Here is a 22421-nt window from a genome sequence, read left to right as displayed (position 1 = left end):
ACCAGCTTTCATATGTTCTCATGTTCTGAGCAAGGAACTTAAACGTTAGCTTTTTTACATGGAACATATTGCACTTTTACTTTCTTCTCCAACACTTTGTTTTTGCATTATTTAAACCAAATTGAACATGTTTCATTATTTGAGACTAAATAGATTTTATTGATGTATTATATTAAGTTATAATAAGTGTTCATTGTTCATTCAGTATTGTTGTAATTGTCATTATTACATATATATAAGCAGATACCGATTAATTGGCCGATTTGTGATATATATATATATACACACACAAATCGGCCAATTAATCGGTATCAGCGGTTTTTTTGGATCCTCCAATAATCGGTATCGGTGTTGAAAAATCATTATCGGTCGACCTCTAATTGGAGGTGTACCTGTGGATGTATTTCAAGGCCTACCTTCAAACTCAGTGCCTCTTTGCTTGACATCATGGGTAAATCAAAAGAAATCAGCCAAGAAAAACATTTGTAGACCTCCACAAGTCTGGTTCATCATTGGGAGCAATTTCCAAAAGCCCGAAGGTACCACATTCATCTGTACAAACAATAGTATGCAAGTATAAACACCATGGGACCACGCTGCCGTCATACCGCTCAGGAAGGAGACATGTTCTGTCTCCTAGAGATGAACGTACTTTAGTGTGAAAAGTGCAAATCAATCCCAGAACAACAGCAATGGACCTTGTGAAGATGTTGGAGGAAACAGGTACAAAATAATCTATATCCACAGTAAAACTAGTCCTATATCGACATAACCTGAAAGGCCGCTCAGCAAGGAAGAAGCCACTGCTCCAAAACCGCCATAAAAAAGCCAGACTACGGTTTGCCAATGCACATGGGGACAAAGATCGTACTTTTTGGAGAAATGTCCCCTGGTCTGATGAAACAAAAATAGAACTGTTTGGCCATAATGACCAACGTAATGTTTGGAGGAAAAAGGGGGAGGTTTGCAAGCCGAAGAACACCATCCCAACCGTGAAGCACGGGGGTGGCAGCATCATGTTGTGTAGGTGCTTTGCTGCAGGAGGGACTGGTGCACTTCACAAAATAGATGGCATCATGAGGGAGGAAAATTATGTGGATATATTGAAGCAACATCTCAAGACATCAGTCAGGAAATTAAAGCTTGGTCGCAAATGGGTCTTCCAAATGGACAATGACCCCAAGCATACTTCCAAAGTTGTGGCAAAATGGCTTAAGGACAACAAAGTCAAGGTATTGGAGTGGCCATCACAAAGCCCTGACCTCAACCCTATAGAAAATGTGTGGGCAGAACTGAAGAAGCGTGTGCGAGCAAGGAGGCCTACAAACCTGACTTAGTTACACCAGCTCTGTCAGGAGGAATGGGCCAAAATTCACCCAACTTATTGTGGGAAGCTTGTGGAAGGCTACCCAAAACGTTTGACCCAAGTTAAACAATTTAAAGGCAATGCTACCAAATACTAATTGAGTGTATGTAAACTTCTGACCCACTGGGAATGTGATGAAAGAAATAAAAGCTGAAATAAATCATTCTCTCTACTATTATTCTGACATTTCACATTCTTAAAATAAAGTGGTGATGCTAACTGACCTAAGACAGGGAATTTATACTATCATTAAATGTCAGGAATTGTGAAAAACTGATTTTAAATGTATTTGGCTAAGGTGTATGTAAACTTCCGACTTCAACTGTATTTCCCTCAGATTACACAGAACCACAAAGAATTCGAAAACAAATCCAATTTTGATCAACTCCCATATCTAGCAGCAAGACGTGTGACTTGTTGCCACGAGAAAAGGGCAACCAGTGGAGAACGAACACCATTGTAAATCCAATCTATATTTATGCTTATTTATTTTCCCTTTTGTACTTTAACTATTTGCACATCATTACAACACTGTATAGAGACATAATATGATGTGAAATGTCTTTATTATTTTGAAACTTTTCAATTGAAATGTCTTTATTATTTTGGAACTTTTGTGAGTGTAATGTTTACTGTTCATTTTTTATTCTTTGTTTCACTTTTGTTTATTATCTATTTCACTTGCTGTGTGTGTGTATGTTTCCCATGCCAATAAAGCCCCTTAAATTGAAATTTGAGAGAGAGAGAGAGAGAGAGAGAGAGAGAGAGAGAGAGAGAGAGAGAGAGAGAGAGAGAGAGAGAATCTCAACTTGTTTTGTTCTTGTGAATCCTCTGCCGAAGTAGATAATCGAGGAGGGAGCATAGCCCTCCGTTCACCTACTAACGAATTGACACTCGACCTCGGTTTCCGGGTCCCGGAGGATCAGAGGAGCTGAGGAGAGGACAGACCTTTTCCCAATTAAGAATCTCCCAGAAAGAAACTAGAAGAGAATGAGAGGATCCATTTGGGGGTCAGTATACACACCTGAGGGTTGTCATGGGAGTAGACGGTCCATCTGAGATCTGACGTCTCTGTCTTAGTGTTCATCAGGACCTCTGTGAAGACAGACATGTAACAACATGCTAAGGACACACACTTCAACAGTAGACCCAGAGACATTGTAATACAGATATACACACTGTCACAGTGCTCCCCGTGTTCAGTCGTTTGAGGCAGTAGAACTGTGTCATGTATAAATCCAGTAGCTCTAGCTATACCCGCTGCTTCAATGTAACGGGGGGGGGTTAATGATATGTCACTACTGAGAGGGACATTAGACAGTGAGAAACAGAGTTCTGTGCCAAATAAACCCTGTTCTTTTCCCTCCCTCCCTCCCTCCCTCCCTCCCTCCCTCCCTCCCTCCCCCTCCCTCCCTCCCTCCATGTCTGTGGTCAGTATCATACAGGTCTGGCTTAATGCCTCCCCCTTGTTTCTAGATTAAAATAACCTGCTGAGAAACCTCTCTGTCCTCAGGGGGAGAGGGGGACATTGGGACTAGCTGTGGGAACAAGGGGAAATTCCAAATTCACATACACAACACTCAAGCTCACTCTCATGTATTCACAGTGCACACACAAACAGGCTTGTATTGCGCCTACACCTACTGAACAACATGCACACCCCTCCAGCCGTGAGCTGTGATTAAAAATGAAATGATTTTGTGTAATCTCCTGAAGCGTCGGCCGAATACCAGCTCTTTTACAGCCAGAACATTTCTGCTATGATTGAGTAATTCAATACGGATTGAGAACGGAAGAGGAACAATGCAGAAATATCACAGGCAAGCAGAACTGAAATGATTTATTTTCCTGTGAAAATGTCTCTTCCCCCAGCCATTCCTCAGTAGACTGGCTCGCTCCTGTATTGTGAGCTGACCATTAGTTATTGATGGGATGAGGTTTCCTTCCATCTGAAGCCCAGTGGTGTGTTTTAAAACCATGTCCTGTTTGTCCATCCCTAAGGGGTTTCCCTGCAGGGGTCCTTCTCAGGGGTCAGGCTGTCTGCAGGTAAGCTAGTCACATGACCATCCCCAGCCGTGCCCACATCGTCTCCCCACTACCAGGCTTCCTTTGATCTATGATTACACCTCCTCAGAGCACCATGCACAAATACCAAAATCTCTATTTATCTCTTCAATTCCTTCCTTCCTCTCTCTCACCCTACCCTGCCTTTGTCTCAAAAGGGAATTACTTTGATCTATCTTGGTACACTCTCTGGCACAGTCTGCTTTTGGAAAGATAGAATGAAAGGTTTCTATCACTTGTGTGTTCTCTGGGTGAGCTGTCTTTAGAACAGAGCAGAATCATGCCATCAATAAGTCCAATTTGATAAGAATCCTGCTGGTTTGACAGATTGTTGTTACACTGAGGCTCATTTGATACCTGTGCCTGGCCTTAACAGTCTTCCCTCCCTGTCTCTGACGAGCTAAACACTTCTATCTCTTTCTCTTATCTCTTTCTCCATCTCCATTGACAGTCCCTGAGAGCCCTGGCATCTCCCTCCCTCTCTCTCTCCCTCCTTCCCTGTCTCTCAACTACACTCTTCTCCCATCCTTCCCTGGGACTAGCAGGCTGCAGAGGGCTGATAACCACAGTCCAACACCCCGAATAAAGAGATGGACACCCAGAAGGCAAGGAGAGTTGGGGTGAGGAGATAGAGGAGGATGATGGGAGAGGAGGATGATGGGTGAGGAGATAGAGGAGGATGAGGGGTGAGGAGATAGAGGAAGATGATGGGTGAGGAGATAGAGGAGGATGATGGGAGAGGAGGATGATGGGTGAGGAGATAGAGGAGGATGAGGGGTGAGGAGATAGAGGTGGATGATGGGAGAGGAGGATGATGGGTGAGGAGATAGAGGAGGATGAGGGGTGAGGAGATAGAGGTGGATGATGGGTGAGGAAGATGATGGGTGAGGAGATAGAGGAGGATGATGGGTGAGGGAAGATGATGGGTGAGGAGATAGAGGAGGATGATGGGTGAGGAGGATGAGGGGTGAGGAGGTTGAGGAGGATGATGGGTGAGGAGGATGAGGGGTGAAGGGTTGAAGAGGATGAGGGGTGAAGGGTTGAGGAGGATGAGGATGAGGGGTGAAGGGGTTGAGGAGGATGAGGGGTGAAGGAGGATGAGGATGAGGGGTGAAGGGGGAAGGAGGATGAGGATGAGTGGTGAAGGGGGGAGGAGGATGAGGGGTGAAGGGTTGAAGAGGATGAGGGGTGAAGGGTTGAGGAGGATGAGGGATGAAGGGGGGGAGGATGAGGATGAGTGGTGAAGGGGGGAGGAGGATGAGGGGTGAAGGAGGATGAGGATGAGGGGTGAAGGGGGAAGGAGGATGAGGGGTGAAGGGTTGAGGAGGATGAGAGGTGAAGGGGGAGGAGGATGAGGATGAGTGGTGAAGGGGGGAGGAGGATGAGGGGTGAAGGAGGAAGAGGATGAGGGGTGAAGGGGGAGGAGGAGGATGAGGGGTGAAGGGGTGGAGGAGGATGAGAGGTGAAGGGGGGAGGAGGATGAAGATGAGTGGTGAAGGGGGGGAGGAGGATGAGGGGTGAAGGTTAGGAGGATGAGGATGAGGGGTGAAGGGGGGAAGGAGGATGAGGGGTGAAGGGGGGAGGAGGATGAGGATGAGGGGTGAAGGGTTGAGGAGGATGAGGAGTGAAGGGTTGAGGAGGATGAGGATGAGTCGTGAAGGGGTGAGGAGGATGAGGGGTGAAGGGGGGAGGAGGATGAGAGGTGAAGGGGGGAGGAGGATGAGGATGAGTGGTGAAGGGGGGAGGAGGATGAGGATGAGGGGTGAAGGGGGGAGGAGGATGAGGGGTGAAGGGGGGAGGAGGATGAGGATGAGTGGTGAAGGGGGGAGGAGGATGAGGATGAGGGGTGAAGGGGGGAGGAGGATGAGGATGAGGGGTGAAGGGGGGAGGAGGATGAGGATGAAAGGTGAAGGGTTGAGGAGGATGAGGATGAGGGGTGAAGGGGGGAGGAGGATGAGGGGTGAAGGGGGGAGGAGGATGAGGATGAGGGGTGAAGGGGGAGGAGGATGAGGATGAGGGGTGAAGGGTTGAGGAGGATGAGGGGTGAAGGGGGGAGGAGGATGAGGGGTGAAGGGGGGAGGAGGATGAGGATGAGGATGAAAGGTGAAGGGTTGAGGAGGATGAGGGGTGAAGGGGGGAGGAGGATGAGGGGTGAAGGGGGGAGGAGGATGAGGATGAAAGGTGAAGGGTTGAGGAGGATGACGGGTGAAGGGGGAGGAGGATGAGGGGTGAAGGGTTGAGGAGGATGAGGATGAGGGGTGAAGGGGGGAGGAGGATGAGGATGAGGGGTGAAGGGGGGAGGAGGATGAGGATGAGGGGTGAAGGGGGGAGGAGGATGAGGATGAAAGGTGAAGGGTTGAGGAGGATGAGGATGAGGGGTGAAGGGGGGAGGAGGATGAGGGGTGAAGGGGGGAGGAGGATGAGGATGAGGGGTGAAGGGGGAGGAGGATGAGGATGAGGGGTGAAGGGTTGAGGAGGATGAGGGGTGAAGGGGGGGAGGAGGATGAGGGGTGAAGGGGGGAGGAGGATGAGGATGAGGATGAAAGGTGAAGGGGTGAGGAGGATGAGGGGTGAAGGGGGAGGAGGATGAGGATGAGGGGTGAAGGGGGAGGAGGATGAGGATGAGGGGTGAAGGGGTTGAGGAGGATGAGGGGTGAAGGGGAGGAGGAGGATGAGGGGTGAAGGGGGGAGGAGGATGAGGATGAGGATGAAAGGTGAAGGGTTGAGGAGGATGACGGGGTGAAGGGGGGAGGAGGATGAGGGGTGAAGGGGGGAGGAGGATGAGGATGAAAGGTGAAGGGTTGAGGAGGATGACGGGTGAAGGGGGAGGAGGATGAGGGGTGAAGGGTTGAGGAGGATGAGGATGAGGGGTGAAGGGGGGAGGAGGATGAGGATGAGGGGTGAAGGGGGAGGAGGATGAGGATGAGGGGTGAAGGGGGGAGGAGGATGAGGATGAAAGGTGAAGGGTTGAGGAGGATGAGGATGAGGGGTGAAGGGGGGAGGAGGATGAGGTGAAAGGTGAAGGGGGGAGGAGGATGAGGATGAGGGGTGAAGGGGGGAGGAGGATGAGGATGAGGGGTGAAGGGTTGAGGAGGATGAGGGGTGAAGGGGGGGAGGAGGATGAGGGGTGAAGGGGGAGGAGGATGAGGATGAGGATGAAAGGTGAAGGGTTGAGGAGGATGACGGGTGAAGGGGGAGGAGGATGAGGGGTGAAGGGGGGAGGAGGATGAGGATGAAAGGTGAAGGGTTGAGGAGGATGACGGGTGAAGGGGGAGGAGGATGAGGGGTGAAGGGTTGAGGAGGATGAGGATGAGGGGTGAAGGGGGGAGGAGGATGAGGATGAGGGGTGAAGGGGGAGGAGCATGAGGGGTGAAGGGGGGAGGATGAGGACTGATGTAGGGAGCGGCAGGGTCGCTCTCAGCTTTAGACAGGAGTGTAAAAAGTATAACTCCTACCTTGGGGAATGGAGGAATGGAGGAATGGAGGAATGGAGGAATGGGAAGGTATAGTGGTTAGGTGTTTCCCCAGTGTGTGTTCTGCCTCAAGTTCACAGGAAAACAAATTATACACCGTCTTCATGGTGGTAACTGGTGCACCACTTTAGAATTGAGTCACGTGCGCACCCATATACACACTGTGCCATTCCTCACCTGCTCCTGCTGATGTCCTATGATGATCATTTATAAGGAACAGCGGAAACAAAGCAGTCACCCCCTCCAGGCACAGCCCGGTACGGCAGCCGTGTGTATGAGGTGTGTGTGTGTGTGTAATCAGTGTTTATCACTGCTCTATCATTATGTTTTATGAGACAGGATGCATGTGTGTGTTTGTCTGAGGGTTTATATATATGCATGTACAGACATGTACAACTATATGATACAGTACAGCCCATCCAACAGTAAATGGAGGACATCATTGAGATGGGACTGACTGAACACACTGGGACTGACTGAACACACTGGGGCTGACTGAACACACTGGGGCTGACTGAACACACTGGGGCTGACCGAACACACTGGGACTGACTGACTGAACACACTGGGACTGACTGAACACACTGGGGCTGACTGAACACACTGGGGCTGACTGAACACACTGGGACTGACCGAACACACTGGGACTGACCGAACACACTGGGACTGACCGAACACACTGGGGCTGACCGAACACACTGGGGCTGACTGAACACACTGGGACTGACTGAACACACTGGGGCTGACTGAACACACTGGGGCTGACTGAACACACTGGGACTGACTGAACACACTGGGACTGACTGAACACACTGGGACTGACTGAACACACTGGGGCTGACTGAACACACTGGGACTGACTGAACACACTGGGACTGACTGAACACACTGGGGCTGACTGAACACACTTGGACTGACTGAACACACTGGGGCTGACTGAACACACTGGGACTGACTGAACACACTGGGACTGACTGAACACACTGGGACTGACTGAACACACTGGGGCTGACTGAACACACTGGGGCTGACTGAACACACTGGGACTGACTGAACACACTGGGACTGACTGAACACACTGGGGCTGACTGAACACACTGGGACTGACTGAACACACTGGGACTGACTGAACACACTGGGACTGACTGAACACACTGAACACACTGGGACTGACTGAACACACTGGGACTGACTGAACACACTGGGACTGACTGAACACACTGGGACTGACTGAACACACTGGGGCTGACTGAACACACTGGGGCTGACTGAACACACTGGGACTGACTGAACACACTGGGACTGACTGAACACACTGGGACTGACTGAACACACTGGGACTGACTGAACACACTGGGACTGACTGAACACACTGAACACACTGGGACTGACTGAACACACTGGGGCTGACTGAACACACTGGGACTGACTGAACACACTGGGACTGACTGAACACACTGGGACTGACTGAACACACTGGGACTGACTGAACACACTGGGACTGACTGAACACACTGAACACACTGGGACTGACTGAACACACTGGGACTGACTGAACACACTGGGACTGACTGAACACACTGGGACTGACTGAACACACTGAACACACTGGGACTGACTGAACACACTGGGACTGACTGAACACACTGGGGCTGACTGAACACACACACATGCACAGACACACACACACACACACACAAACACACAAACACACACCACACTCTTAGAAAAAAGGGTTCTTCGGCTGTCCCCATAGGAGAACCCTTGTTGGTTCCAGGTAGAATCATTTTGGGTTCCAGGTAGAACCCTCTGTGGGACGGGTTTTACATGGAACCAAAAAGTGTTCTTCAAAGGATTCTCCTATGGGGACAACCAAATAATCCTTTAAGGTTCTAGATAGCACTGTGCAGGGTTGGGATCAATTCAGAATATTGGAATTGACTCCCATCCAACTCATGAGCTAAAATTCTAATTGATTTGGCCACACGTCACAGGATATAGAATTTGAGTTTGAGTGACAGGAAGAAGAATTTAACTGAGTACAATTCAAATAAATTCCAGTCAGTCATATAACATGAGAGTTTAATTATATCTGACAGGTCACACTTCCAGATACCAAAGAATATATCACATTTCTCTGGAAACAATATCCTCTTTTAACCTTAGTGCTTAGAATAGCCAGTTACAGTATAATTCCAACAACCATTTATTTAGTTTGGCTTCTTTTTGAAGGCTTTAGGGTCAACTTGAGGGTGAAACTAAAAATAATTAAAATTAGACTATTCACATACAGCTTTCATTTTCCTTTATCAGGAAAACCAATTGTTTCAACAATATTTTTGTATGCATGTAATTAACAACATGTTTGATGTTTTATGTACAAGATGTATATTTGTATAGACTAATATAATAATATATTAGTTATATATATAACTAATTCCACTGAATTCAATTCTATTTCCATTCATTAAATTCGAATTGCAATTCTGTATCCTGTTTAATACTTCAATTGAAATTCAATTCCATTTCAAGAACGAGACATTCTCAATTCTATTCTATTTGAGCCCAACCCTGACACACACACACACACACACACACACACACACACACACACACACACACACACACACACACACACACACACACACACACACACACACACACACACACACACAGCCTGCTGCTTTTTGTAGACCAAAGACTGATCCCTGTAAGATGGAGCCGTACCTCATCCTGGCATTTCACCACTCCAGAGAGCAGTAAAGACTCCTGACCTTCCACCAACCCAGAGAGAAGTAAAGACTCCTGACCTTCCACCACTCCAGAGAGCAGTAAAGACTCCTGACCTTCCACCAACCCAGAGAGAAGTAAAGACTCCTGACCTTCCACCACCCCAGAGAGAAGTAAAGACTCCTGACCTTCCACCACCCCAGAGAGAAGTAAAGACTCCTGACCTTCCACCACCCCAGAGAGAAGTAAAGACTCCTGACCTTCCACCACCCCAGAGAGAAGTAAAGACTCCTGACCTTCCACCACCTCAGAGAGAAGTAAAGACTCCTGACCTTCCACCACCTCAGAGAGAAGTAAAGACTCCTGACCTTCCACCACCTCAGAGAGAAGTAAAGACTCCTGACCTTCCACCACCTCAGAGAGAAGTAAAGACTCCTGACCTTCCACCACCTCAGAGAGAAGTAACGACTCATGACCTTCCACCACCTCAGACAGAAGTAAAGACTCCTGACTTTCCACCACCTCAGAGAGCAGTAAAGACTCCTGACCTTCCACCACCTCAGAGAGCAGTAAAGACTCCTGACCTTCCAGGACCCTAGAGAGCAGTAAAAACTCCTGACCTTCCAGGACCCTACAGAACAGTAAAGACTCCTGACCTTCCACCACCTCAAAGAGAAGTAAACACTCCTGACCTTCCACCACCCCAGAGAGAAGTAAAGACTCCTGACCTTCCACCACCCCAGAGAGAAGTAAAGACTCCTGACCTTCCAGGACCCTAGAGAGCAGTAAAGACTCCTGACCTTCCAGGACCCTACAGAGCAGTAAAGACTCCTGACCTTCCACCACCTCAAAGAGAAGTAAAGAATCCTGACCTTCCACCACCTCAGAGAGAAGAAAAGACTCCTGACCTTCCACCACCTCAGAGAGAAGAAAAGACTCCTGACCTTCCACCACCTCAGAGAGAAGTAAAGACTCCTGATCTTCCACCACCCCAGAGAGCAGTAAAGACTCCTGACCTTACAGGATCCTCAGAGAGCAGTAAAGAATCCTGACCTTCCAGGACCCTACAGAGAAGTAAAAGACTCCTGACCTTCCACCACCTCAGAGAGAAGTAAAAGACTCCTGACCTTCCACCACCCTCAGAGAGAAGTAAAGACTCCTGATCTTTCCACCACCCCAGAGAGAAGTAAAGGCTCCTGACCTTCCAGGACCCTAGAGAGGAGTAAAGACTCCTGACCTTCCAGCACCCTACAGAGCAGTAAAGACTCCTGACCTTCCACCACCTCAAAGAGAAGTAAAGACTCCTGACCTTCCACCACCCCAGAGAGAAGTAAAGACTCCTGACCTTCCACCACCTCATAGAGAACTAAAGACTCCTGACCTTCCACCACCTCAGAGAGAAGCGAAGACTCCTGACCTTCCACCACCTCAGAGAGAAGTAAAGACTCCTGACCTTCCCGGACCCTAGAGAGCAGTAAAGACCCCTGACCTTCCACCACCTCAGAGAGAAGTAACGACTCATGACCTTCCACCACCTCAGAGAGCAGTAAAGACTCCTGACCTTCCACCACCTCAGAGAGCAGTAAAGACTCCTGACCTTACACCACCTCAGAGAGCAGTAAAGACTCCTGACCGTCCACCACCTCAGAGAGTAGTGAAAACTCCTGACCTTCCACCACCTCCGAGAGCAGTAAAGACTCCTGATTCTCCACCTCCCTAGAGAGCAGTAAAGACTACTGACCTTCCACCACCTCAGAGAGCAGTAAAGACTCCTGACCTTCCACCACCCCAGAGAGAAGTAAAGATTCCTGATCTTCCACCTCCCTAGAGAGCAGTAAAGACTCCTGACCTTCCACCACCTCAGAGAGCAGTAAAGACTCCTGACCTTCCACCTCCCTAGAGAGCAGTAAAGACTCCTGATTTTCCACCTCCCTAGAGAGCAGTAAAGACTCCTGACCTTCCACCACTTCAGAGAGCAGTAAAGACTCCTGACCTTCCACCACAGAGAGAGAAGTAAAGACTCCTGACCTTCCACCACCTCAGAGAGCAGTAAAGACTCCTGACCTTCCACCACAGAGAGAGAAGCAGACTCCTGACCTTCCACCTCCCTAGAGAGCAGTAAAAATTCCTGACGTTCCACCTCAGAGATCAGTAAAGACTCATGACCTTCCACCACAGAGAGAGCAGTAAAGACTCCTGACCTTCCACCACCTCAGAGAGAAGTAAAGACTCCTGACCTTCCACCACCTCAGAGAGAAGTGAAGACTCCTGACCTTCCACCACCTCAGAGAGAAGTAAAGACTCCTGACCTTCCAGGACCCTAGAAAGCAGTAAAGACTCCTGACCTTCCACCACCTCAGAGAGAAGTAACGACTCATGACCTTCCACCACCTCAGAGAGCAGTAAAGACTCCTGACCTTCCACCTCACTAGAGAGCAGTAAAGACTCTGGGCCTTCCACCACCTCCAAGAGCAGTAAAGACTCCTGACCTTCCACCACCTCAGAGAGCAGTAAAGACTCCTGACCTTCCACCACCTCAGAGAGCAGTAAAGACTCCTGACCTTCCACCACAGAGAGAGAAGTAAAGATTCCTGACCTTCCACCAACTCAGAGAGCAGTAAAGACTCCTGACTTTCCACCACCTCAGAGAGCAGTAAAGCTTCCTGACCTTCCACCTCCCTAGAGAGCAGTAAAGACTCCTGATCTTCCACCTCCCTAGAGAGCAGTAAAGACTCCTGACCTTCCACCACCTCAGAGAGCAGTAAAGACTCCTGACCTTCCACCACCTCAGAGAGCAGTAAAGACTCCTGACCTTCCACCACCTCAGAGAGCAGTAAAGACTCCTGACCTTCCACCTCCCTAGAGAGCAGTAAAGACTCCTGATCTTCCACCTCCCTAGAGAGCAGTAAAGACTCCTGCCCTTCCACCACCTCAGAGAGCAGTAAAGACTCCTGACCTTCCACCACCTCAGAGAGCAGTAAAGACTCCTGACCTTCCACCACTTCAGAGAGCAGTAAAGACTCCTGACCTTCCACCACCTGAGAGAGAAGTAAAGACTCCTGACCTTCCACGACCTCAGAGAGCAGTAAAGACTCCTGACCTTCCACCACCTCAGAGAGCAGTAAAGACTCCTGACCTTCCACCACCTCAGAGAGCAGTAAAGACTCCTGACCTTCCACCACAGAGAGAAGTAAAGACTCCTGACCTTCCACCACTTCAGAGAGCAGTAAAGACTCCTGTCCTTCCACCACCTCAGAGAGCAGTAAACACTCTGGACACAGTAGAAGAACCCTACCATACTACCAGCTCTGTTCCAAAGACTCCAACTCCATCCACTCCACACAGCAGGTGAATAAACCCACGTCTCCAGTCTTTAAATAAGTGACCTTGAATATGATAGCTGCTGCATGACCCAACCTATTCAGAGTTGGAACACAAACCCTCTCTTTAATTACAGACCAACGTCTTCACTTTCCTCTATACCTCTCTGCTACTTGCCCTTCCACTCTCTCGCTTTTCCTCTCTCTCTCTCTCTCTCTGGCTGCTCTGGAGTGTCATAAGGAAATGATAGGCCTGTGAGCCTTCGCTCTGTATCGGCTACAATTAGACCCTTGCTTTAATTAAGGAAACCCAGAGTGCCAATTACCCCCTACACGCCTAGAGAGAGAAGGAGTGAGGAGAGATAGAGAAGAGATAAAGTGGGAAGGTGGCTGAGAAGGAGAGAACAGAGATTCTGGTTAGGGTAGGATGGGAGAACATGCTAAGAGGAGAGGGAAAGGGAAAGTCAGGGGTGGGGAGAAGAGTGCAGGAGTGTTGGACAGCCCTGACCTAAGTTAAGGATTTATGGGAGTGCTGGGAGGGAGAAACAGACAGAAACAGATGAAGGGAGAGAAGGAGAGATGAAAAAAGACTAGTGGAGCTTATCAGGGCATTTGGCTACCAAGACACCACCTTGCAGTCTTCGTGTGTGTGTGTGTGTGTGTGTGTGTGTGTGTGTGTGTGTGTGTGTGTGTGTGTGTGTGTGTGTGTGTGTGTGTCTGCAAGCACAAGAGTGTGCGTCATATATCACAATACAGATGAAAGATCTTAATTTGATCACTCTTTTGTTGCTGAGAATTTTCCTTCACAGCAGGAAATGGAAACTTGCAGTGTATTTGAGTTTTTAAAAGGGTTTTAAAGTTTGTAATTTCCACGTAGAAATTTCAGACTTGATTTGCCGTAATGAAAAATGTATCAACCCCTAGAAAAATGTCCATTCATTATAATCCACACAGTAATTCACATGTCCTGTTGCTGCAGGATTATTCTTCTGCTGTAGCAAACTGGCTCAAATTAAGATCCTACATCTGTAGTGTATGTTCAAAACCTGATGTGTGTCTGTTTATGTGTGTTTGACATAGAGTTGAGCCTGTGAGATTAGGTCTCCCCCTCTCCTCTAATCCCACTCCCCTCCTTCCTGTTTCCTGCTTCTCTCCTGGTCTGAAGGGAGCTGAGGAGTGATGGACTGGCAACTGACATCCTCACAGTGCATTCAGCAGGCCTACTGGAGTGAGAGGCCCTCTGAGAAAAACATTACACTTCACTCTCTAATCTTATAATAAGGGCCCCGTATGATAGCGCATGGACCTGTGTGACTGTCTACATGTAGCCTGTATACATGTGTTTGAGAGAGAGAGAGAACGAGAGAGAAGAGAGAGAGAGAGAGAGAGAGAGAGAGAGAGAGAGAGAGCAAGAGAGAGAGAGAGAGAGCAAGAGAGAGAGAGAGAGCAAGAGAGAGAGAGAGAGCAAGAGAGAGAGAGAGAGAGAGAGAGAGAGAGAGAGAGAGAGAGAGAGAGAGCAAGAGAGAGAGAGGAGAGAGAGAGAGAGAGAGCAAGAGAGAGAGAGAAAGACGAAGACAAATGTTTTCCTCCTTTATTCCTACTCCAACTCATCTACTCCTCTTCAGGGATGTCAAACAGCCCGGTGGTACTACTGTCCTTGTTCTCCCCTCTCCCAGGACATCACCTGACCCAGTTACTGTAGGGAGCTGGCTACTGGCTACTGGACAGGGTCCATTTCTGTGTGGGTGTCCAGCCAGAGTTGAATAACACAGCTGTGAACCAAAATGGCTGACCTTAGCAGTGGGGATTAAGTGTATTAAACCTACCCTCCATGTCTGGCATTCATTTGGGCTCAGAAATGTGCAAGTTACAATTGACTCAATGCCTGGAATTTTGGGTAACATTCTAATAAGGTGGCTGAAATGTCTGTGCCACAGCAGAACTTATTGAAGTAGAAACAGCAGCATTTCCACACAACAGACAAAAGTTTTTAACAATCATAGACTGTTGTCTGCAGAACATTGGAAAATATTAAAGATGTAATATGCAGAAATTGCTCCACCATTTCCTGGTTGTTAAAATTCTAATAGTTCACCTAGTTTCAGTTAATGTGACAAAACAAGCAAGTATAGTATAACTAAATTTATGAATGAGAAGCATAGAAATAGCGCACATAGAACAGATCTACCGCTTCTTAGACTTGCTTTCAATGAGAATAACAGATTTATAACTCTAATTTCTATGTGAATTTGGTCAGGTCACCCAAAAAGTGACATATTGCCGCTTTAACTCAACATTTACGTCACGTTGCAGTGAGCTAATTGCTGAGATTGTTCAAGAGTTGACAGTAGTAATGTTCTGGTTTTTTTCTTCTCCCTGGTTGGATTTTAGTTCTGTAGCTAATCTCACACCAAAGGGGTGATCTGAAAGAGTCCAGATGACTTCCCACATATCCCTCCCCGGCTAACAAAAGACACTGAGCTATGGGTGAGATTAAACTTCATAAAAGACCAATTAAGGAGAGCTGGAGTGGAACAAAGAAGCTCAGAGTCCTCCCTCCCTTCCCTGGAGAGAAAGACACACAGTGGAACAGCTTTCTACATGATCAAGGAGCCTCGCCGACTACTGAGGGAAAGACAGTGGTACAGTTGGCATGGTTTGATAGGCATCGTAACTAAACCAGTGTGTGTCACTGTGGATGTTTAGAACAAAGGGTTTAGGATTAAGTCAACCTCAAATCAAAGGGAGTCTTGTATCTCTGTAATTGTTTCTGTTTAACTGATAGGGACTCAATGGTAACAAATGTGACAGAGATAACTCATTATGTTTATAAGGGTTTATAACAAGTTTATAAAGATTAGTTCACAATGATCATCGTGTTGAAGGAGACACACTTTGGTCCCAGTTACAGGACTGTTTTCAAAGTGTGAACAATCTCCATATACTTTCAGCATGTTTTAGTGGTTCTTTTCCTTTTTGTGGTTCTGTTGTTCAATATTGACCCATTTCTCTCCCCCCATCACTCAAGTCTCATCCTCATAAGAAACTCTGGACAGAAAATGGTTTGCATGTATCTCCATATCAGTCCGACTGGGAGATCTTCCAGCACTCTAAAGACCGGGACATAAACCAAAGAAAAGGTCAGCTCTCACACACACTTCTACACCCGCACTCAAATGTGCTCTGACGCAAAAGTACACACATCGACTGCAGAGATAATATGACCAACATCTACTGTCAGGTTCCAATCGCTAACGTCTGCCTTACTAACCACATCAACGTTGGCTCCTCATTGGTTATAGAGTAATACAAACTGTATTACAGCTGTATTTAGTTATTTTCACAAGAGAAAACATGCAGATATACCTCACACACGCACGCACGCACGCACGCACGCACGCACACACACACACACACACACACACACACAGACACACACACAGACACACACACAGACACACACACACACACACACACACACACACACACACACACACACACACACACACACACACACACACACACACACACACACACACACACACACACACACACACACACACACACACTCAGTGACTAATCCGCAGTGGGAGGTGGACAGCTTGACGCTGGAGGACAGTCAGTCTGAATGGCACAACAGACTCAGTCTAAATAAACCATCCAAAGATCTGCACATCCAAGCCCAGATACAACAGAATACTTCCATGGGTCTCCTCTTTCATTTGACACCTCCTCCTCCCTCTCTTCCACAAGCCAAGGAAAAACAGACACATCGAGGGGTAGAGCTCAAGATCTTCCTTCCAATGTTCTCTGTTCTTACAGGCTTAAGACAGGGGGGTTTGAAGCACTAAACACTTTTGGAAGAGGTTTTTAGGTTCCAAATTGAAATAAGACCTTGTATGAAACCTTGTATGATGATGGATGAAATGACTAGTGTGAACATGTAATGTGAATGCTCTGTGTGTGTGTGTGTGTGTGTGTGTGTGTGTGTGTGTGTGTGTGTGTGTGTGTGTGTGTGTGTGTGTGTGTGTGTGTGTGTGTGTGTGTGTGTGTGTGTGTGTATGAATCACAGCACACCTCTGTCTCACAGCCAGGTACAGATCACCTACTGCAGTGGTTCCCAAACAGGGGTACTAGGAATTACTGGTCAAATGTACATGAGTGGGTACTTCAGGGGTACTAGGACTTACTGGTCAAATGTACATGAGTGTGTACTTCAGGGGTACTAGGACTTACTGGTCAAATGTACATGAGTGGGATCTTCAGGGGTACTAGGACTTATTGGTCAAATGTACATGAGTACATGAGTGTACATGAGTGTGTACTTCAGGGGTACTAGGACTTACTGGTCAAATGTACATGAGTGTGTACTTCAGGGGTACTAGGACTTACTGGTCAAATGTACATGAGTACATGAGTGTACATGAGTGTGTACTTCAGGGGTACTAGGACTTACTGGTCAAATGTACATGAGTGTGTACTTCAGGGGTACTAGGACTTACTGGTCTAATGTACATGAGTACATGAGTGTACATGAGTGTGTACTTCAGGGGTACTAGGACTTACTGGTAAAATGTACATGAGTGTGTACTTCAGGGGTACTAGGACTTACTGGTCAAATGTACATGAGTGGGATCTTCAGGGGTACTAGGACTTACTGGTCAAATGTACATGAGTACATGAGTGTACATGAGTGTGTACTTCAGGGGTACTAGGACTTACTGGTCAAATGTACATGAGTGTGTACTTCAGGGGTACTAGGACTTACTGGTCAAATGTACATGACTGTGTACTTCAGGGGTACTAGGACTTACTGGTCAAATGTACATGAGTACATGAGTGTACATGAGTGTGTACTTCAGGGGTACTAGGACTCACTGGTCAAATGTACATGAGTGGGACTTCAGGGGTACTCCGGGCAGAGCTAAATTCAGTTGGTGGTACAGTAACTGGAAAAGGTTGGGAACCTACTGCACACACACATTAAAACACACACACACACACCCTCTCACTTTCTGTCAGCCCATTTCTAATTTCTACTTGACTTGATAGCAGTCTCTCCTCGAAACCCTCTGGCAGGAATGACCCTCTTCATAAGAGTCATTCTCTGGCTCTGTGCTATTTGATAGGCAGTGGCCTCATTCCCTCTCCTCTGTGTCCTCCCTCTCACAGTGAGTGGCGTGTGGGTGGAGGAGCAGGGGAGATCACTAGGGTCACCTGCCTCGCCCCATGCCAGCCTGTCAGCGTGTCACTGACATTGATGCATGGCTTAGAGGGGTGGTGGTGGTGGGCTGTTTCATTCCCATCATCAACCCCGACTGCCGTCCACCCGACTGCCGTCCACCCGACTGCCGTCCACCAGACTGCCGTCCACCCGACTGCCGTCCACCCGACTGCCGTCCACCAGACTGCCGTCCACCCGACTGTCGTCCACCAGACTGCCGTCCACCAGACTGCCGTCCACCCGACTGTCGTCCACCAGACTGCCGTCCACCAGACTGCCGTCCACCAGACTGCCGTCCACCCGACTGTCGTCCACCAGACTGCCGTCCACCAGACTGCCGTCCACCCGACTGCCGTCCACCCGACTGCCGTCCACCGTCCACCAGACTGCCGTCCACCCGACTGCCGTCCACCGTCCACCAGACTGCCGTCCACCAGACTGCCGTCCACCCGACTGCCGTCCACCCGACTGCCGTCCACCAGACTGCCGTCCACCCGACTGCCGTCCACCCGACTGCCGTCCACCCGACTGTCGTCCACCAGACTGCCGTCCACCAGACTGCCGTCCACCCGACTGCCGTCCACCCGACTGCCGTCCACCAGACTGCCGTCCACCAGACTGCCGTCCACCCGACTGCCGTCCACCAGACTGCCGTCCACCAGACTGCCGTCCACCCGACTATCGTCCACCCGACTGCCGTCCACCCGACTGCCGTCCCCCAGACTGCCGTCCACCCGACTGTCGTCCACCCGACTGCCGTCCACCCGACTGCCGTCCACCCGTCCACCCGACTGCCGTCCACCCGACTGCCGTCCACCGTCCACCCGACTGCCGTCCACCCGTCCACCCGACTGCCGTCCACCCGACTGCCGTCCACCCGTCCACCCGACTGCCGGCCACCCGACTGCCGTCCACCGTCCACCCGACTGCCGTCCACCCGACTGCCGTCCACCGTCCACCAGACTGCCGTCCACCAGACTGCCGTTCACCCGTCCGCCGTCCACCAGACCGCCGTCCACCAGACCGCCGTCCACCTGACTGCCGTCCACCAGACTGCCGTCCACCAGACTGCCGTCCACCAGACTGCCGTCCACCTGACTGCCGTCCACCAGACTGCCGTCCACCAGACTGCCGTCCACCTGACCGCCGTCCACCAGACTGCCGTCCACCTGACTGCCGTCCACCAGACTGCCGTCCACCAGACTGCCGTCCACCAGACTGCCGTCCACCAGACTACTGTCCACATGACACATTTCCATGTGTATCACATCTCAGTTGTGACTGAAATATCATTGATAACCAACCCTTACCCACTCAGAAAAATCTGCCTAGGACGAGGCCACAGTCTGCAGAGGCAACTTCATCAGAGAGAGAATGAGAGAGGGGGGAGAGACAGAGAGAGAGAGAGAGGGGAGAAGAGAGAGAGAGGAGAGAGAGAGAGAGGAGAGAGAAAGAGAGGAGAGAGAGGAGAGAGAGAGACAGAGAGAGAGAGGAGAGAGAGAGAGGGGAGAGAGAGAGAGAGAGAGAGAGAGAGAGAGAGAGAGAGAGAGGAGAGAGAGAGAGGAGAGAGGAGAGAGAGACAGAGAGAGAGAGGGGGGAGAGACAGAGAGAGAGCGAGAGAGAGAGAGGGGGGAGAGAGAGAGAGGAGAGAGAGAGTGAGAGAGAGAAAGAGAGAGAGAGGAGAGACAGAGAGAGGAGAGAGAGAGAGAGAGAGAGAGAGAGAGAGAGAGAGAGAGAGAGCAAGTGTTTCTGGAGTAGAGGCCGATTGGCCTGTAGATTACAGCTGCGTCACTCAGATGCCTGTTTAACTCTTCAAGGGGCTAATCGTGGGATTAAGCCACAGAGGATGATGTCTGGGGGTGTCAGTGAGGGGGGAGGATTGCTTTAAATGCAAATCCTTTTCTTATAAAAATCGGTTCCATTTAATAGGATTTCTGGGAAGAGATCCGCATTTCCGCGGCAGTGGAGACAGTCGGCAAGTCCTGACTGCACTGACGCGCTCACACAGCAGAGAGAGAGGCGATGGAAAGAGTAACAAAATAACAGAGTGCAGGGGAGGGGAGGGGCGACGAGGCCCTAACTCTTTCACATAGGGCCTCTTGTATTCTGAATAAAAAACATTCTTTCAGCGTTTGCTGGTTTTAGACACTGAGTTTATGGGCTGTGAAGCAGAATGTCACTCATCGCGGCGCTCTATCCACAGAGAAGGTATGAAGAGAGAGAATGAGCGAGGGGGTGATGAGAGAAAAGAGGAGGTGGAGGAAAAGCAACAGAGAGGATGGTTTCTTTTTGGGGGTTAGCTCATCATGGAGGCTGATTGTGAAGGCTCACTGGCTCAATGGCTCACTGGGATGGAAGTCTGTTTTTTCTTCAAACTCTTCTCAACAAAGACCACTAAATATCTGTTACATGATATGCGCAGGGATCAACCTTTGTTTAATCATTGACACACACACACACGCACGCACGTGCGCACACACGCACGCACAAACACACTAATCTCAGAGGGTTTAGGGCCCTTTTGAGGATTTTACCCTGTGGACCGAATCCAATGTACCCCACGGACGCCTAGCTTAACTTGGCCATATTAATCATTACCAGCATTGCCCTTTTTAATACCTTCACAGTCCTGCAGGGAACACATGCATGTATCGCTTCAAAAATGATCAAATGCTGTTTGAATATTATTATTTTTTTAAATATATATATATCTTTAACAGTTGTTAGATTCTGGCTTGAAATATACCTATTCATGTTACCATGCTACAACTTATTGATGACTTTACATGTATAAGGAATGTATATGTTGGGGTCATTGAAGGGTGAATAGGAACTCTGTGTATGGAAAGTTATTGAGTAAGACAAGGGAAAATGACGAAAGTTCATATTCTGTTCAAACATGTTATTGCTGAATATTCATATTTCTAAGGAAAGAGGCCAAGAGCAACAGTCTAGTTTCAGTTGCTGATAGGGCCGGCGAGTTGCTGTGGATCTAGGACAATGAGGGATGTGGAACTCAACTCTAAAGAATGTCAACAGTTGAAGAGAGAAGACACTGCTGGGAGGGGGGGCCATAGGGGCCACCCCGAAGACCATCAGACTACAGTCATGTCCCATACACACACACTTCCATGCCCATGAGGATCCTAGACTTAAGCAGGGCCATGACAATACCAGTAAGAGGAACCAACTGAGTTTCTGCCTAGCAACAGAGAAGGATTGTTTATCTTAGACATGCAAGGAGAAGACTCCGCCTAGTCCCAAGTGGCACAGTGGTCTAAGGCACTGCATCTCAGTGTTAGAGGCGTCACTACAGACCCTGGTTTGATTCCAGGCTGTATCACATCCTGCTGTGATTGGGATTCCCATATGGCGGTGCACAATTGGGTTAGGGTTTGGCCAGGGTAGGCTGTCACTATTTAAGTAAAGGTTAAAATAAAAAATAGTTGGAAAGTATAAATATGTGCTAGTGTGACTTATATGTTGTGCTTGCAGGTGAGGCACCCAGTGTGTTGAATAAACTTGGTTTGAGCTTTTTCTAGTCATCCGTTTGAGTTTTTACCCTGTTTGTTCAAAACCTAACACAGTTAAGGGAAAGAGGTCACATTCAATAGATTAGCCTAACTCCCAGCTCACTGATTCTCTTTCTGCTCCTTCTGTTGTGAGTCAAGAAGGAAAGTAGAGAACAGATGTTGGAGGTGGGTTTTCTACAGGAAAACGCTACAGTCTAGGCCTAGATCCTCAAAACTATTCTCAATGGTAAGTGAAGCAAGCCTACAGAGTATCGTTGTGGGCTAGGATGCAGTGTGAATCGTAATAGTTCAAATACTTATTGAGGCAGGGGACAACAAGACCTCTAAAATGACCTGAACTGAAATAAAAAAATGAAACATAATCATGAATTGATTTTGGCGTTACTGTGTCTAATTAGTGACCTTGTAGTAGGCATACCAAACTAATCCCTTCAAGTCTCCTGTAATGCCATAGCCGTGCTCGGGTGTTATTCATGCCTGTCAAACAGCACCATGTTAATTGTTTGTAGATAGAAGGGACCAGGTGTCTCCATTTCAGCATGCAATGTGGAACTAATCGGAGCCATGCCGTTCAGGATTGATTGGTAGTGGAACACCACAGAACTGGGCAGGGTGCATATATACAGGCTCTGGACTGGCGGGGTCAACGTTCCAAAACGCACATGCTCCCACACACATAGACAAGTACAAATTCAACAATATGCACACACA

The 22421-nt window shown here is 48.6% G+C and overlaps 1 protein-coding gene across 1 annotated transcript in view; it reads right to left on the bottom strand.

Moving 5' to 3' along the window:
• Nucleotides 1-22421, bottom strand: part of LOC106563426 (ephrin type-B receptor 4a-like) — a 69756-nt gene that overhangs the window by 39929 nt on the left and 7406 nt on the right. Inside the window, 1 exon segment of the mRNA XM_045690068.1 lies at nt 2391-2461. Within this exon segment, the coding sequence (XP_045546024.1) occupies nt 2391-2461 (71 nt within the window).

The sequence above is a fragment of the Salmo salar genome, chromosome ssa11, assembly GCF_905237065.1.
Source record: "Salmo salar chromosome ssa11, Ssal_v3.1, whole genome shotgun sequence".
Taxonomy (NCBI): Eukaryota; Metazoa; Chordata; class Actinopteri; order Salmoniformes; family Salmonidae; genus Salmo; species Salmo salar.
The sequence above is the reverse complement of the archived record's forward strand: the minus strand, read 5'-3'. Positions and strand labels throughout refer to the sequence as shown.